Source organism: Palaemon carinicauda, chromosome 32 (assembly GCF_036898095.1).
Source record: "Palaemon carinicauda isolate YSFRI2023 chromosome 32, ASM3689809v2, whole genome shotgun sequence".
Lineage (NCBI taxonomy): Eukaryota > Metazoa > Arthropoda > Malacostraca > Decapoda > Palaemonidae > Palaemon > Palaemon carinicauda.
This window is the reverse complement of record NC_090756.1, coordinates 79,245,439-79,264,253: the sequence shown is the minus strand read 5'-3', so window position 1 is coordinate 79,264,253 and position 18,815 is coordinate 79,245,439. Positions and strand designations below refer to the sequence as shown.

The window sequence follows — 18,815 nt, the reverse complement described above, 5'->3', positions numbered from 1 at the left end:
ACAAGCTTTTGCAGGCCGCTATCAGTGAGTTACCTTGTAACTACTTTGATTTTAGCGAGGGTAGGGTTCCTACTAATTAGATCAAAAATCAATTAGTAGGAGCCCCAGGTCATGACCAAGGCCAGTTGGTAGAACTTCCTCCTTCCTAAGAGTAAGTCACCCTATAAATAGCGAAGGTTTGTATCTGTGTAAGTAATTTGTATTTTTCTTAACATACAAACCTTGAGCTATTTATACAAATTGGCCCGCCACCCTGTCCCCTGAGAAGTCCTGCCATAAAGCAAAGTGGTTACTTAGCCGAGAGGTGTAAGTGAGCGGGGTAGCCAGTCTACCCCACCCCCCACCCGCTAACTAGCGGATGGGGTAGTTATCCCTCTCTAAAATTTTCATGGCTGGTTTTCAGCGTTACCGAAAGTAATACCCTATAAATAGCGAAGGTTTGTATGTTAGGAAAAATACAAATTATTTCCAAATTTGTTTTATTTTTATTAAGCTTTCATAAACTACCAAAAGATTCCAGTCTCATCCATACTGATAGCTTTTTTACATGAATAACCCTCTTCTTCAATGTTGGTCTGGAACGCCTCCTTCACATACTATCAGCAGCCAGTCTGTTGACAGATCCAGCTTCTTAAGATTGAACTTCCTTTGAAATTTATCAAACCATTAAACTTATCATAGGAAATTACCAACTTTTTTCTGTTATGTTAAAAGGAACTTTTGCTGTCATCCTCATATTCATTGTCCTTATTAATATAACGAACGGTAGATTCATTGATGCCAGAATGGCTACCTATGTCCCCATGTCTACTCTCATTCTTAAGCATTTTGAGGAGTTTAATCTTCTCCTTAATAGTAAACATCATCCTGTAGAGCTTGGGTTCATTGCCAGAACTCTTAGAAGGGGCAGGAAGTTTGAGCGGTATTAGAGGGTTTGAAAGAAATTCCATTTTTACTCAAAAAAGCAAAAAGAAACATCACGCAGCACAGATAAAGATGTGGAACAATGTCGTATACTGTATGTGTGTGTAGACGCAAAATTAATCAATGTAGAGGGATCCTGCTGTCATATGCTCAATCAGTACCCTGGATACAGAACAGTGCTCTAATTGGTCCTGTCTCCTCTACCGGCCAATAGTGTGCCCTGTAAGAAATCATCTGGGAAAACTAAGCCTCGCCCCCACACCTACCAAGTTTGGTTTTCCATACAATTTTGTGACTTTTTATATCACTGACAGTACATTACGCAATTGTGTTATATTTTATTCACTGTCTTTTTAGACCTGATAATGATTGTTTTAAAAATGTAATTGTGGATCAGGCCACAGAAACCTGCGAGATAATTAGGAGTTAGTAATATTGACTTACATGTAACAGATTAAATAATCCACGATATGGTGAGGAATTGCTAACACTAATTTATTGGCTTTTCCTGGTTAAATGTAGGAAGCGGCGAGATTGATAAGGGTAGTTTTTTATGAATTAATATGTACTTGTCAGAGTAAATTTATATTGACCATGTTTTTTTGATATTTTTTTCATCGGTTTATTTCCTATGATGGTTGTCTCAGTACGATACCTTATGTAATCCAGATTTCATATAATCTGTCATTCTTTTTAGATAATTTTTTTGTCAATGCGTATATACCTTTCCAGGTTTAACTGATGTAGCTCTTCTGTCTCAATGTTGTCTATTGGAAAATTGCTTTTTAATACTTTATGGGTTTTGTTTCAGGCCTACAAAACTGGGAACGATTGGACCAAATTACTGCAACAAAACGTGGCAGTTCCACGAAGCCGAGATAATTGGCATTGAAAAGTACTTGGTCAAGTATTGGGGAAATATCTTTGCAGAAGATCCATTGACATCGTTATGGCAACACGAGTGGATGAAACATGGGACTTGCGCTGCTCAGCTTCCAAGTCTTAATTCTGAAGGGAAATATTTTGGCAAAGGTAAGAAATTATCGCTGATCATTCAGAGCTTGTTACAGTATGTGTTTGGTTCAAAAACTGAACAACCTTTTGTTCAAGTGGTTCATGTTACTTTAGTACCTGAAAAAGGACCAAAGATTGAGGTTTTATCGAGATGAGAATCTTTCCTTCTATTTAAAGAAGGTAAGAGGTCCATAATGAGTGACAACCTTATGGAGAAGTAATGTTATCATGTTACTGGATTGGTTTTGTTGCATTTGTTTTACCTATACATAAAGAATTCTGCTCAAAATTAAACATATTCTATTTGAATTAGGTATATGAACTTCAGCCAACAGTAAATATCAAGTTTTATAAGCAAATCATAAAATGCTTGCGTCAGAATCTTCGTATTTTCCATTTTATCCAATTATTTAGTTCTTAAAGAGCTATTATTCATTGAATAAACAGACAACAAATGAGGATCAACAGATTTAACTTACCCTAATGACAAAGTAATCTCTTAACAACCACAGCAGTTATTTTGTTAAATGACATTGGAAAGTCTCAGGAATAGTGTTATCTCGTGGCTGTGCTGCATTAGTGGTGCCGTCAACTTGTGTCACTTTTATGAGAGATCTTAAGTACTTATGTGTGTCAAGTATAGGGTTCTGCGTGGGCTTTAACATCCCTTTCCCTTTTTTCTTCACCACATAGGAGGGTAGTGTCGTCAGGACACCTCATGCCGTTCACTGCAGGTGTTACTTACGGGCCTGCAGCATTCTTTTGTCCTCTAGCTTCACTTGCACGATACCCTTTTACTTGACTTTTGCCCTGCTTCCTTTCTACCGTGTTGCTGTTCAACATCTCCTAATTTTTATATCATAGTGCAACTATAGAGTTTTCCCCCCCAGTTGCACTTGGGTGCCAAATGCCCTTACAGGCCCTAGTACTTAGCTATATAGTACAAATTCATATATCCAAGCCAATCCTTTGCTTCTTCTGTACTAAAGTTTCTTCTTCTCCCTAATCTCCCTTGTCTCTTCTTGACCACCTTCAGTAGACTTGGGTGCAATACTTTCAAAATGTCTAGTTTTATGACAAAAATTTTATTTGTTGATAAACTACATAATTGACAATATATCATCTGATGTAGATTAATGCTATCATGTTATTGAATATGATGTGCAGACAATTAATCTCTCAGCTGACCTATTGTTATGAATATTTGTTCCGTAACTGACATACAAACCACGCTATTTAATAGGGGTTATTACTTTCGTAGTAGCTGAAATGACGAGCCATTAGAATTTTAACGAGGGTTTACTGCCCCACCGCTAGTTAGCGGGGGGTAGGGAGGGTAGCCTGCTACTCCCCCCCCCCACACACACACACACCTGTGCTTGGGCCCACTTTGCTCTCGGCTCGGGTGGTAGTCGGACGTGTCCGCTCTCACCCTCGCCTCTCTGACAGCCATTAATGACTTTTTGCTTTTTCCTCTACAGGTTTGTTTGTGAAGTTGGCCTTTGCTATCATGCGCAAGTGTCCTGGATTACCCGACCGCCCTTGTGGTACGTTTATGTCGGCGGTCGAGACGGACCCTCACACCCTTTGTCCTTATTGTAGGGGCCAACGGTGTGATAGAACTAATAAGTGTGGTTAGTGTAGGGAGTGGTCTACCTCCCAGTGGGAGAGGTTTTCTCGGCGACGGAAGAAGTCCAGGCGGGATATTTCTCTTTCAAAGATTTCTTTGAAAAGAGAAAATCCCAAGGACTCTTCTTCCGTTGCCCAAACCTCCTCCGAAGCTCCCACTCGATCGGTTTCCTTTGGGAGACCGTCGAGTGGTAGCGTAGGCCATGGTTCTGTTTCCTGACCTCGGGGTTGTGAAGATGGCGTTACCTCCCCTAGCGAGGCAGCTCCTCCTCCTCCTCCCCCGGGAGAGGAATTAAATATTAATGTAAGCACTAATGATTTGTTTCAGCTTTGGTCTTCCTTGGGGCTCGAGGGTTCGCCCTCCAAGGAAGCCTTGTTTGACATGATCCGGTTGGGTGCCGCTGTCAACCAATCGCCGACTTTGGCAGAGGTTGATCCTCTGTCTATCGTCGACGTTGTGGTGGCAGAGGTATTTGATGCAGTATCCTCTACCTCTGCAACCGCTCAACCTGCTGTAGCTGAAGGCTTAGTTTCTCCCTCTGCTCATCCTTCGAGGGAGGAACTAAGTCCAACAGTCTCTCCTGCCGGTGATTCTCCCCCTCGGGGGAGTTCACTCACAGAGACTCATCTTCGGAGGACTGCTGATGGTCAGCTTGCTGACCCAATGGCCCCCAGAGGGCGCATACGGCGTAAAGCTCGCCTTCCTCTTCGCCGGAGAGGTCTTCCTTCACCTCACAAGGGTGTGAGGAGGCGCCTCTTCGGTTCATCGTCTTTGCTGTCTGCCGCAGAGGAGCCTCGTCAACAATCTCCGACTGTTCCTACTACAACCCTGGACCTCTCTGTGGATCGTTCGCGATCCCCTTCGGTGGAAGGTCGTCCTTACAAAGGACACGCCGACCTTCCACCCGTCAGACCTGCTGACCTGCCGTCGCTGTTCCTGGCTGCTGATGCGCTGTGGGCGCCAACAAATCCTTTTTTTCTGAAACAGGCAATGGTCCTTTCGGGGCAACAAGGACGTATACGCAAATTGGCGCATACGTCCCTTACGCGCCATGCAAAGCATGCGCGCCAACGTTCTCCTAACCTCATTGAGGTTTCGGAGATAGCGGGTCAGCGCTCACCTGCCATTGCTGACATAGCGCGCCAGCGCTCACCTGCTGCCGACGTTCTTGACAAAGTGTCAGCGCTCACCGATTGCCGATGTTCCTGCTAAAGCGCACCAGTGCTCACCTGCGCGCCAGCGCTCTCCTGATCGCCAGCGCTCTCCTGATCGCCAGCGCTCCACTGCGCGCCCTCAACCTTATGCGCGCCATATGCGCCAACGTTTTCCTGCGTGCCAGCGCTCACCAATGTGCCAACGATCTCCTGCGCGCCCATGATCTTCGGATCTGGGCGCAGTAGGGAAGTTAAAAGCTTCCCCTGCTCACCAGCGCTCGCCAACGCGCCGTTGGCCTTCACCTGCGCGCCATCTCTCGCCACCCACACGCGCCCACGAGGATGCGCGCCCACGCCCATCTCCCCAGCCTGATGTGCGCACACAAGAGGCGCGCCAACGTACGCAGGGTCCAGCTGCACGCCCGCACGCAAGAGATATCTCTCCTGCGCGCGCACGCCCAACGACATCTTCGCCCGCACGGGCTCTTCATCCAGATCCTGCACGCCCGCGCGCGCGAACATTCACTCTTGCGTGCAATCTGCCTCCTGCGTACTCTCTGATGTCTCCTGCGTGCGCTCCTACGCGCCATCGCTCGCCCGCACGCACCCTCGCCATCGCCCTCGCTCGCGCGCACACCAACAATCTCCCGTGCGCAACCCCGGGTATTCCCCATTGCGTGAGCGCCAACGCTCTCCCCAGCGCGATCGCCAATACCCTCCCACGTGCAAGGCTGCAGAATAACGCGCGGCAAGGTCACCATCGCCACATTCCCCCCCCACCCAAGCGCAGAACAGCGCGCTCGCCGGTAGGGGGAAAGATTCCAGAAAGGTCCAGGGACATTTTGTGGCGGGATGTAAACAAACACAAACCCCCCACACCCTTGATCACTCTTACTTCCAAAATATCCCACAACACAAACTTTCCCCTTACTTTACTTTAAACTAGACTCTTGGACAGAAGGAAAATGAAAACAAAACATAGCCTTAAAACTATATTAACGCAACCAAAAACAGAACACAAATAATTAAACTTAACACAAAACAGACAAAATCACTTATCACCAAACCATCCACCATATGCCATAACCCAGGAACAATCACAATTTATCATAAATTCAATAGACAAAAAAAACACAAAATTCGCTGTATATATCGGTGCGTGATGGTACCGAAAACTCGCCAACAATCGAAAGAACAATATCCTTTTAATGTACCCAACACCGTCAGTCCACGCACAGTACCAAAAGCACACTTAAGACTAAATAAATTACTTAATACTAAACACCAATCATATTCTGCAACACAAAAAAATTAATGCCAAACCAAGAGAACCTCTTGGTTCACACGCAACAGTCCTTAAGCAAGTTGTAGCCTACTGGCACTGGCCAACACTATCGTACGGCCAATTCGACCATGCAATCTTATGCGGTGGTCGTCGTTATCAATTGTCGTGAGAGAAATCCGTATTTTATAGCCGGGTCATCAACGTTCAAAAATTCTGTATTTCAGCAGTCTATTCCTATATTCATTGTCCGGTCCGGGTCGTCATCATCAAGCTAATCATATACAATATACACACGGCTGGCAAACACCACCTTCCAGGCCAAACTAAAACTCCAAGGAGTATAAAGGAATCCAAAGGAGGAACTACGGCTCAGAACATAAAAACACTAAACAGCCGGCTTTCGAAGAACAAAAAATGTAGAACCGACTCCTTCTATCGTTCGAGATCCAATGCTTTCGCCCAAGACATTCATCACCACCCTATCCTAGCTAAAAAGGTAAACAAACAACCTCAATTATACCAACAATCTTTCCAACTTCAAACAATCATTCGCTAATTACCCTTTTTCTTCAGCGCGCACCGCGGACACACAAAACACGCACACACAAACGCACATACACACATACTCTCTCGCGCATGCGCGATCTAATAAAACTAAAGCAAATTAAATTCTCTCTCTCTCTCTCTGACAAAACTAAAGCAAATAAAATGTCTCGATTTAACAATACTAAAACAACTCTCTCTCTCTCTCTCTCTCTCTCTCTCTCTCTCTCTGTGACAAACTAAAGCCAATACTGTAAACAATTTCTCTCTCTCTCTCTCTCTCTCTCTCTCTCTCTCTCTCCTCTCTCTCTCTCTCTCTCTCTCTCTCTCTCTCTGACAAAACTTAAATAAACACTCTCTCTCTCTCTCTCTCTCTCTCTCTCTCTCTGTCTCTCTCTCTCTCTCTCTCTCTCTCTCTCTCTCTCTCCTGATTTGGCAAAAAAAATTAAATTAAAATTAATCCTCCACATTCCTCCCCCCTTACTTTGCCAAATCCTCACACAACACTTACCTATTTTCTTATTACCCAGTCGCAGTCTGGAACAGGGCCTCGGCTTCGGGTAACTGGGCCTTCATATACCTGCACTCTCTCATTCACTTCTTCCATGTCGTTTTCATGCAACGTACTATTACTATTCCCGTCTATGCTCTGCTCGTCTAAGATATCATTCACTATTTCATCTACCTCAGTTTCATCTGGCCCAAAAATCCCACTAATATCTGTCAACAATTCATCCATTACATCTAAACCATTTTCTACTTTAACAAAAGAATCATTCATACTGCTTATCATTCTCCTATCTTTCATTCTCGTGTCCGTCATACGTTCTCTTGCTTCATCTAACGAAAAACCACACACACTATAAGTATCATTCATACTCATCCAAGTTTCATCTGTATTAATACATTTATCTTCCATACTCACCTGTACATTTACACCCTTGTCCTGCTTATTCTGATTCCCGCCTACAACTACAAAATTTTCCCGCCTTTTATCCCCAGTAAAATTCTCAGACTTCTTTTTCCTTCCATACTCTACTAACACCAATTGCTTATCTTCTAAACCTAATGCCTCACACATACTCGGTTCATACTTGTTCGTTTTTAGCCATTTAGTCATACCATTCTCCTGAATATATCTTGGTACCTCCTTCCATTTCCGCAACTGATTGTGGTGTGCCCTAACCTTTTCCACACTACCATCCACACTTACTTTACCTAAAACATAACTCAACCCACTAGAACCAACATCTAACACCTCATATGGACCTTCAAACTTATCACGTACCTTATTGACATTCATTCTTCCCTTTTCAATTACTTCTTTTAACACTTTCTCTCCCACTTTGTAGCTTTCAAATCTCTCATTTGCTTTCTTCCAAACATCTCTATCATTCTCGGACACACTCAATCTCGGTCTTACTATCTTTTCAAAATTCAACAAAAACTTACACGGAGACATACCAGTACTCTTGTGCACCGTCGCATTATACGCCCACAACGCACGCCCAACATATAAATCCCAATCATTATCACATGTACTCATCATCCGCAAAATTTCTGTTAAGGTTCTTACAGTCCTTTCAGCCAACCCATTCGCACTTGGCATATACGGAGTCGAATACACGTGTTCAATGCCCCATTCTCTTAACATCTGCTCAAACTCCCATCCAACAAACTCCGGACCATTGTCACTTAACATTTTCGCAGGCTTACACACACTCATCGGCAACATCACTTGACTTACCATTCTCGCTACAGTCTCACTTCTTTTATTCTTGATGGGTACGGCATACGCAAACTTGCTCATATGATCGACCATGACAATCATTCCCACATGTCTTCTCGCAGTCACAGGCAACGAAACACAATCAATCACAAACATCTCAAATGGCTCTTTCATACGTAACCTCAAAATAGGCGGACTTGCATGCATGCTCTGATACTTTCCCTTCTGACAATCCTCACAAGTAGTCGCTACATCCCTACAAATTTGACTCAACCCAGGCGTAAACAACCTCTCTCGCATGCATTCCCACAATTTATTCTTCCCCATATGCCCATACCTGTCATGCACTACCATACACATACTTACAGCTGCATGCATTGGAAATACAGGAACATATATATCTTCATCCATTCCCCTATGCAAAAAATACACAATATTCTTACAAACAATAAATCTTTTAACAACTTTCTTATACGCTTCCAAATCACACGGCCATTCTTCCACCCTAATACCATTTAAAATACATTCACGTAACCTATTTATCTCTAAACATTCACCTTGCATTTCTTCCACCTCTTCTTTGCTCAACAAATCATCTTCACTTTTTGCAATATCAATCATGCCAACAAAATTCGCCATGAATACACTATTATCCTCGATTACTATTACCTTACAGCCATTCTTTGAAAGCAAACCCTTACCAACATCAACTGACACATGGTGCAACCTCAAAAAATCTATTCCCATCAAAAAACAACTAGGCATTTCATTCTCTCCCATTACAATAAAATTATGTTCAACTTCCATACTCCCTAGTTTCACCTTCAACCTCACTTCTTCCCAAACAAGTAAACTTCCCTGACCTATTCCATGAATTCTCACACTCGTACACTGTCTTTTCACTTCCCAATTGTACCTCTCAATTTCCCTGATAACCGACTCATTTACTAATGACACTTGAGCACCCGTATCAATTAAACTACAATATTCATTCTCATTTATATTCACATATGTCATCATCCTTCCTTTAACACCATGCATACATACATTTACTCTCCTTTCAATTCTGTCACTCACTTCACCAATATGTTCATCATCATGTTCACTGTCCTCTATACCCCCATATCTTAGACTAAGGTCACTTGCACCATCATCCTTCTCACTCAACAATTTGCAACATTCCTCCTTACATTGAATCCTCAAGATATATTCCCTATCATTCTCCTTACATGCCCTATATTCCATCGGTCGATTCCATCCAAAATACAAATACACAGTTACACCATACAACATACTTACCACCATTAATATCTTTGATAATACTTCCCCTTCTAGTACACTACTCTCCTCCTCATATACCATTTCTTTTGACACTTCATTCATCACCCTTCTTTTAAGCTCGCTTACGCTACCTGGTATTTCCGTATCTAACCCTTCTTGTATTAACTTACTTAAACCCATTAGGATACAATTATACACCATATCTTCCCCTTCACAACTCTGCTCCACAACTAAACCTTCAGGCAACCTTTCAGAATTCTGATTACTCTCTTTATCTTCCATCCTCCCATGCATCCTTGACATCGCATCTGCTATCACATTCTTATTTCCCGGTACATATTCTAACCTAAAATCAAATTCATTCAAATCCTCTATGGTCCTAGCAACCCTTGCATTCACACACTCTTTCCTTATCATGTACACTAGGGGCTGATGGTCAGTACGCACAATGAATTTTACACCATACAAAAATACTTTCAATGCTTTCACACAAAATCGTATTGCAGCCAATTCCCTGTCAATCGTCGAATACTTCCGCTCAGCTTTATTAAACGCTTTACTAACATACGCTATTACTCTCAATTGCTCTTCTCCATTTACTCTCTGCATTTGAACCAAACAACCACCCATACTAACCCCACTTGCATCCGTATACAACTCTAGCATACTCGCATTTTCACTGTAGTCTGGAAATGCCAAAGTGACGTCTTTCGCGGCCTCTTCCTTTAACCTTTCAAACGCTTCTATCATGCGATCATCCCATTTTAATTTTGTACTATTCCTTTTACCCGTCCATTCATTCAAAGGCTTCCCTATACCTGAACAATCTCTAACAAACTTGCGCCCAAACTCAACCAAACCAAGAAAACCTCGCAACTCACGCACAGTCCGGGGACGTGGAAATTCTCGCACCTTATTCACAAACTTGTCACTCTTCCTTATACCAGATTCACCCACTACATGCCCAAGAAATTCCACCTCCCTGGACAACCATGTACACTTCTCAAGCTTAATTTTCACACCAACTTCAATTAACCGCCTCAACACTGCCTCAAGCAACCGCATATGTTCCTCAACAGTCTCGCTCGCAATCAAAATATCATCTATAAAAACAGTCACCTTCTGTCGATCGAAACCAGCCAATACAACATTCATCGCTCTTTGGAAGGCAGCAGGCGCATTAGCAAGACCAAAACTCAACCTTTTAAATTGAAAGTGACAATTCGTACTTGAAAATGCGGTAATGGGCCTGCTCCCCTCTGCTAGAGGCATCTGATAATAGCCCCGCACCAAATCTAATTTAGTAAAAACTTTCATTCCATGCATCTTATAAACACAATCAGACACCACATTCATTGGAAAACGTTCTTTAACAGTCACCTCATTCACCTTCCTATAATCAATACACATACGTAAACTTCCATCAGGCTTTCGTACAGGGACAATAGGGCTATTCCAGGCACTCTCACTCCTTTCTATTACACCCATACGCTCTAATTCCTGACACTGCTCCTCTATCTCCTTGGCAATAGGCGGAGAAAAATGCCTGGGACGCTGATATATGGGGGTATCTTCACTGAGAACTATTTTAAATTCTGGCAGGTCTGACCCCCCACAATCATCGTCACCGAGACTCACAACTCTCCGCTTATCCCATAACATCTTAAGCAATCGTTCCCTTTCGACCTCACTTATACTCTCATCTAACTTAATTCTTCCTTTCAACGTATCGTAATCCCAATCGTCATCGTTCTTTACCTTACCAGCCATTACCTGTCTCGCCTTAACATATCTTCCATCCTCTACATTGATCAGTGTATACATACATCCCATGCAATCGCCCTCACGTATTCCACGTACTCTCTTCCTCCTAATACTCGGCAACAACCTTACATACACCTTGGGTTCCTGCATATTCATAACACCATCATATATATACGCACTCGTTTTCACCAAATTACCTGCTTCCATACCTTCCACTACATATTCATCCTCGTCACTATTTGAAATTCCCAGACTGCTCGGCCATGCAACTTTTACACTAATAACCTCACCTTTCTTACCCGATAACTTTACACTTTCCTTTGCTACCAACGGCACTCCCTTCCACACCTTCGTACTCACTCTGCCGTCTTCCTTTAAGTAAAATTCCCCACAAATATTACCTTTAACCTTTATTTCAATCATATTCACACTTGGATGTACAATCATACCACATTTTTTCAAAAATTTATACCCAAGCAGTACGTCATATTTCTCATTCGCTCCCTCAACCACGTAAAAATCATTATCCTCCATCATCAGCCCCCCAATCATAACATTTTCCCGCAACTTCCCTTGCACAGGCATACGCAAATTACCAATACCTTTTACTTCACCCTTACATCCCTTAAATTCACAAACCTCTTTTACCTTATCATATGCATTCCTAAACATTAAATTGACACCACAACCAGTATCAATCAAACCAACCAACTCTACACCATTAAAAATCAATTTCACACTCATGCAACCATGTGCTCTTTCTCCCATCACATCTTCATGCAATAAACCCTCACGAACATGCATCACATTCACTCCCCACACACACGAGGACTCACCCAGCTGAACCCTCTGATGAATTAGTTTCCCGAACATCCTGGCTGACTTGATCCCTTCTTTCTACAAACCCTAGCTACATGCCCATCTGCACCACATTCAGTACACTTACCCCGCGGCTCCTTGCACATTCTAGCATAATGACCATCCTTACCACAATTACCACAAATTACATTCATACGATTATTACGGCATCCACTCGCTATGTGTCCAGTCATACCACACCGATAACACTTAACCACTTTCTCTTTCTTACAGTCGCTAATACGATGCCCTGTCTCTCCACACCCGAAACATGCTCCTAATGCCCATCTACACTCGTTCTTTTTATGTCCTACCTTCCCACACCTATAACACCTCTCTTCACGGATACCACTACCTAACCTAACTTGCTGCGTACTAGCACTTCTATCTCTCCAAACTTGGTTTCCCTGTCTAAACCCGTCATTTCTCGGAATGGGTATTCCTACATTACTCACCCTAACACTTCTATCTACTACACTATCAGCTGCCCTCATTGGCCCTCTCATAACAGCATCTCTAAAACTACCAAATTCTGGCACACATTCCTCCATTCCAGTTCTTACACTCACAGATTTACTTTCTTTCATACACCTATCCAACTCGTAATCCTCAACTATCTCTAAAATATCATCCCAAGTCAATCTCTCTCTAGTCCACCTCATTTTCTCCTTCCGTTTCAAATTAATAAACTCACACACACTCTCTGGTACTGTACCCAAAAACTTCTTCATTAGTTCCTTATTTTCATTTATTCCTTCGTCCCCATACTTCTTTCTAGCCAATGTTTCTAACCGACATACATACATCGAGATTGCTTCACCCACCTTCATTCGTGCTTCATCAAAATCATTTTTTCGCTTATACCTAACACTACCTTTCATACGTTTTACCTGTTCAATTATCCTATTCTTTACACTTTCATACTCAACCTCTCCTACACTCATTATCACCCCATACATCGTCAACAAATATCCTGACAAAAATTCTCCCAACTCCCTAGCCCAAACTCTCTTACTATCCCCATACTTAGCCTGACAAAACTTTTCATATTCCCTAAAGAAGTCATATACATCCCTACTGCTATGTTCATTAAAACTTGCACACCTAGGAACCTCTCTCATAAACACTGTCTTACAAACTTCCTCTACTTCATTCTCACTACTATCTTCACTGTCTACTCCCTTCTTGTTGCCTTCTTCATTTGAATACAATGAATCTAGTTCTACACTCAAAGTCCTATCTTTAACTATTCCCTTCTTACCCTTTTTCTTATTTACCACCTTCACCCAATCATGATCATCCTCACTCACACCCTGACCTTTCTTCTTTTCTTTCTTCACATTATCTTTACCTTTCTTCTCCTTCTTCCTATCACCCTTCGTTCCAATCTTACTATGTCTAGGCCCTTTACTTTCAATATCACTATCACTACCTTCCCCATTATCACTTACCCTATCCTCTTCCACCATCAACCCGTTACCAGAAGCAGAAGCCACTCCTCCGACTGCACCTTCACCTATGACAGTTTTCATCATCCCCATTACTTGCCCCATCATAGCTTCCATTCGTTTCTCATTTTCTCGCATCCTCATCTCAACACCCTCTTCCACTCTCTCTACAGTTCCCTGAAGTTCCCTAAGTTTCCTTTGCATCTCCTCATTCTCACTACTTAACCTCGCATTCTCCAACAACAACCTCTCCTCTCGCTCATTAGACAACCGCAATTCCTCCTTTAAAATATACAACTGTTCTTCCAGTTCTTCCATTTCGATACCATTAATATTTCAAGTAATTCCAAAACCTATTTACCCTTGTCCAACAGTCCAGTTTCAATCCCACCTTCAACAGTCGTCCCTGTTCGGGCGCCAAATTTATGTGGCGGGATGTAAACAAACACAAACCCCCCACACCCTTGATCACTCTTACTTCCAAAATATCCCACAACACAAACTTTCCCCTTACTTTACTTTAAACTAGACTCTTGGACAGAAGGAAAATGAAAACAAAACATAGCCTTAAAACTATATTAACGCAACCAAAAACAGAACACAAATAATTAAACTTAACACAAAACAGACAAAATCACTTATCACCAAACCATCCACCATATGCCATAACCCAGGAACAATCACAATTTATCATAAATTCAATAGACAAAAAAAACACACAAAATTCGCTGTATATATCGGTGCGTGATGGTACCGAAAACTCGCCAACAATCGAAAGAACAATATCCTTTTAATGTACCCAACACCGTCAGTCCACGCACAGTACCAAAAGCACACTTAAGACTAAATAAATTACTTAATACTAAACACCAATCATATTCTGCAACACAAAAAAATTAATGCCAAACCAAGAGAACCTCTTGGTTCACACGCAACAGTCCTTAAGCAAGTTGTAGCCTACTGGCACTGGCCAACACTATCGTACGGCCAATTCGACCATGCAATCTTATGCGGTGGTCGTCGTTATCAATTGTCGTGAGAGAAATCCGTATTTTATAGCCGGGTCATCAACGTTCAAAAATTCTGTATTTCAGCAGTCTATTCCTATATTCATTGTCCGGTCCGGGTCGTCATCATCAAGCTAATCATATACAATATACACACGGCTGGCAAACACCACCTTCCAGGCCAAACTAAAACTCCAAGGAGTATAAAGGAATCCAAAGGAGGAACTACGGCTCAGAACATAAAAACACTAAACAGCCGGCTTTCGAAGAACAAAAAATGTAGAACCGACTCCTTCTATCGTTCGAGATCCAATGCTTTCGCCCAAGACATTCATCACCACCCTATCCTAGCTAAAAAGGTAAACAAACAACCTCAATTATACCAACAATCTTTCCAACTTCAAACAATCATTCGCTAATTACCCTTTTTCTTCAGCGCGCACCGCGGACACACAAAACACGCACACACAAACGCACATACACACATACTCTCTCGCGCACGCGCGATCTAATAAAACTAAAGCAAATTAAATTCTCTCTCTCTCTCTGACAAAACTAAAGCAAATAAAATGTCTCGATTTAACAATACTAAAACAACTCTCTCTCTCTCTCTCTCTCTCTCTCTCTCTCTCTCTCTCTCTCTCTCTCTCTCTGTGACAAACTAAAGCCAATACTGTAAACAATTTCTCTCTCTCTCTCTCTCTCTCTCTCTCTCTCTCTCTCTCCCTGACAAAACTTAAATAAACACACTCTCTCTCTCTCTCTCTCTCTCTCTCTCTCTCTCTCTCTCTCTCTCTCTCTCTCTCTCTCTCTCTGATTTGGCAAAAAAAATTAAATTAAAATTAATCCTCCACAATTTCTTCTTCCTTTTCTTTACAGGCAAACCCCCCTATGGAAACTCCTCCCAGATCCCTGTTCCTCCAGAGGGAGTGTCTGACAGCGCAGCCGTCAGCCAGCAGCCTTGGTTTGGGGCTCTGATCAGAGCGGTCACACAGGCGTTTAAGCCTGTTCTGTCGGAGCTGGCCCACAAATCCTTGGCAGCATCTACTCCCCTGAAGAGAAAAAGAAGAGTTTCAGACGCGGTGACTTCTCTGAAGACTAAGCTGTCTCCTCGTAAGCCTTCGAGGCAGGCCTCCCCCCCCCCCCCGGCCTTTTTTCCCTCCCTTTCAGACGAGGACTTCCCGTCCTCAGGGGAGTCACATGAGGTGGGACGTTCCCCCATCGAACCAATGAGGGAAACCCCACCTCGCGCTGGAAAGTCTTCTCGGGTAGGGGCGGAGAAGAGCCTACCTCCGTCGTTATTGGAGTCCTGCATCCCTTCCAGGAGGGAGTCGAAGAACTCCAAAACAGTACCAAAGTCCTCATCAAGACTTAGACCGGAGCCACCCAGTCACTCGGAGAACGTCCGCGAGAGTCCCCAAGAAGAGCCTTTGGGGACAGGAGACTTCGCTGCTAGTCCTTCAGGAGGAGAGCTGCAGGAGTCAGAACATGCATTTTGGCAGGTTCTGACCCTTATGAGGACTCTCAATGGGTTTGCTGTCCCAGAGATTCCTCCTCGAGAGGGCAAAGACACGGTCTTGGACCGTGTGTTTGGGACTCAAAAGCCCTCTAAAGGCAGTGCAGCTTTGCCCTGGTCTCAAGGGCTTAAGAGTGCCAGGGACAAGATCGCAGTCCAGCTCTCCGAGCTTGCCTCCTCCAGCCGATCCAGTGCCAGCAACAAGCTTCTCCCACCTCCTTGTGTACAGCAGAAGAGGTACTAAGAGATCATAGAGGAGTCTTGTTTAGCTCTTCCCCTTCACCATTCATTGGAAGAGCTTACCAGGGGAGTCCCTCTTGGGAGACTCTCCAACCGGCAGGTCTCATTCTCGGTGACTGAGATCCTTAGTCAGGAGAAGGTTGCGAAGTGTGCCATGCAGGCTACTTCGTGGCTGGATATCTGGCTAGGGACCTTAGGTATCCTGTTACGTTCGGAGGATTTATCCAAGGAACGTACAAGGAAAGCTATGGAGACCTTTTTACTCTCAGGCACTCGCTCGATCGAGTTTCTGGCCCACCAAGTCTCGAACTTGTGGGCAAACACCATCTGGAAACGTCGAGATGCGGTGTCTGAGAGGTTCCATCAAAAGGTCCATAGCACCGAGATCAGCAGGCTCAGACATTCTTCCGTGATGGGAACGAACCTGTTTGAGCCCAAGGACTTGGAGCAGGCCACTGAGAGGTGGAGGAAGTCCCACCAAGACTCCCTCCTACGGGGCCTTGACATCCGAGCCCTATAAACCTCCAGCACCCCAGCAGCCACGTCCTACCAAGACCATGAAACCGACAACGGCAGCAAAGACAGTGGTGTCTAAGCGACCGCAAACGCTAGGATTGGCAGTCCCCCTGCATGTCCACCAGTGGGGGGATGGCTACAAAGTTGCGCAGACAGGTGGCAGCAACTCGGGGCCGATTCCTGGACGATTTCCGTAATCAGTCAGGGATATCGCGTCCCATTCACAACATCTCTACCTCCCCTGACGACGAATCCAGTGTCATTGAGCTCCCTTGCCATGGGATCAGCAAGGGGGCAGGCCCTTCGGGCAGAAGTCAAGACCATGTTGAGGAAGGGCGCTCTCCAAGAGGTCCTCGACGGGTCTCCAGGCTTCTTCAGTCGACTCTTTCTTGTAAAGAAGGCGTCTGGAGGCTGGAGACCGGTCATCGACCTCTCGGCTCTGAACAAGTTTGTCAAGCAAACTCCGTTCAGCGTGGAGACTGCAGACACGGTCAGACTTGCAGTGAGACCGCAAGACTTCATGTGTACACTGGATCTGAAGGACGCGTACTTCCAGATCCCAGTCCATCCGTCTTCAAGGAAGTACTTAAGATTCTGCCTAGACAAGGTGTACCAGTTCAAGGTGCTGTGTTTCGGTCTCTCCACAGCACCATAGGTTTTCACCAGAGTGTTCACCCTAATATCGTCGTGAGCACACTGGATCGGCATCCGTCTCCTCCGTTATCTGGACGACTGGCTGATCCTAGCAGACTCAGAGTCATCCCTTCTTCAACACCGAGACAAACTTCTGGGAATTTGCCAGGATCTGGGGATCATGGTAAATCTCGAGAAGTCCTCTCTGCTTCCCACTCAAAGACTGGTATACTTCGACACCAATCTCCACAAAGCCTTCCCATCAGACGACAGGATAGCAAGGCTGAGAAGGGTCGCAAGCCCTTTCCTCAGACAAGAAGAGCTCCCAGCCCAATCGTGGTTACGTCTCCTCGGTCACCTTTCATCTTTGGCTCGTCTAGTTCCCAACGGTCGCCTCAGGATGAGATCCCTCCAGTGGCGACTCATGTCCCGGTGGAATCAAGGTTACGATTCCCCGGACGTCATGATCCCTATGGGACCTGCGGAACGGACGGACCTCCAGTGGTGGATGACAGACGAGAACCTACGAAGAGGAGTGGATCTTCTCGTCCTCCCCCCGGATTTGATGCTGTTTTCGGATGCCTTAAAGAAAGGGTGGGGGGCCCACGTTCTGCATTACAGGACCTCAGGCCTGTGGTCAGAATCAGAAAAGTACCTCCATATAAATCTAGAAATGAAGGCCGTTTTCTTGGCCCTTCAACAGTTCCAACAATACCTGGCGGGTCACTCTGTGGTGGTGTGAAGCGACAACACCACAGTAGTGGCTTAAATCAACAAGCAAGGAGGTACCTTTTCGAAGCAGCTATCCCATCTTGCAGTAGAGATACTGAGATGGACCGAAATCCACTCGATTCCACTATCGGCACGTTTCATTCCAGGCAAGAGAAATGTGCTCGCCGACAATCTGAGCAGAGCGTCTCAGATAGTGAGTAGCGAGTGGTCTTTGGATCATCTTGTAGCCAACGAAGTCCTGACTTTGTGGGGTTCCCCGACTGTGGATCTGTTTGCGACAGCGCTGAACTTCAAGCTTCCACTGTACTGCTCCCCAGTCCCGGATCCCAAGGCGCTCTGGCAAGATGCCTTCCAACAACTGTGGGACAACATCGACGTGTATGCCTTTCCCGTTCTGTCTGATGAGGAGTGTGCTCAACAAGACCAGAATATCGATCAATCTTTCAATGACCCTCCTAGGCTCTGCTATGGCATCATGCGGAATGGTTTCCGGACCTTATGCAGCTCCTAACGGAACTTCCGAGAGAACTCCCTCCACGAA

The 18,815-nt window shown here is 44.4% G+C and overlaps 1 protein-coding gene across 2 annotated transcripts in view; it reads left to right on the top strand.

The window, feature by feature from the left end:
- Positions 1-18,815, top strand: part of RNaseX25 (Ribonuclease X25) — a 161,336-nt gene that overhangs the window by 69,161 nt on the left and 73,360 nt on the right. For both annotated transcript variants that reach the window (XM_068356286.1, XM_068356287.1), the window contains exon 4: positions 1,736-1,956. In XM_068356286.1, the coding sequence (XP_068212387.1) occupies positions 1,736-1,956 (221 nt within the window). The remainder of the gene's footprint in view (positions 1-1,735; positions 1,957-18,815) is intronic.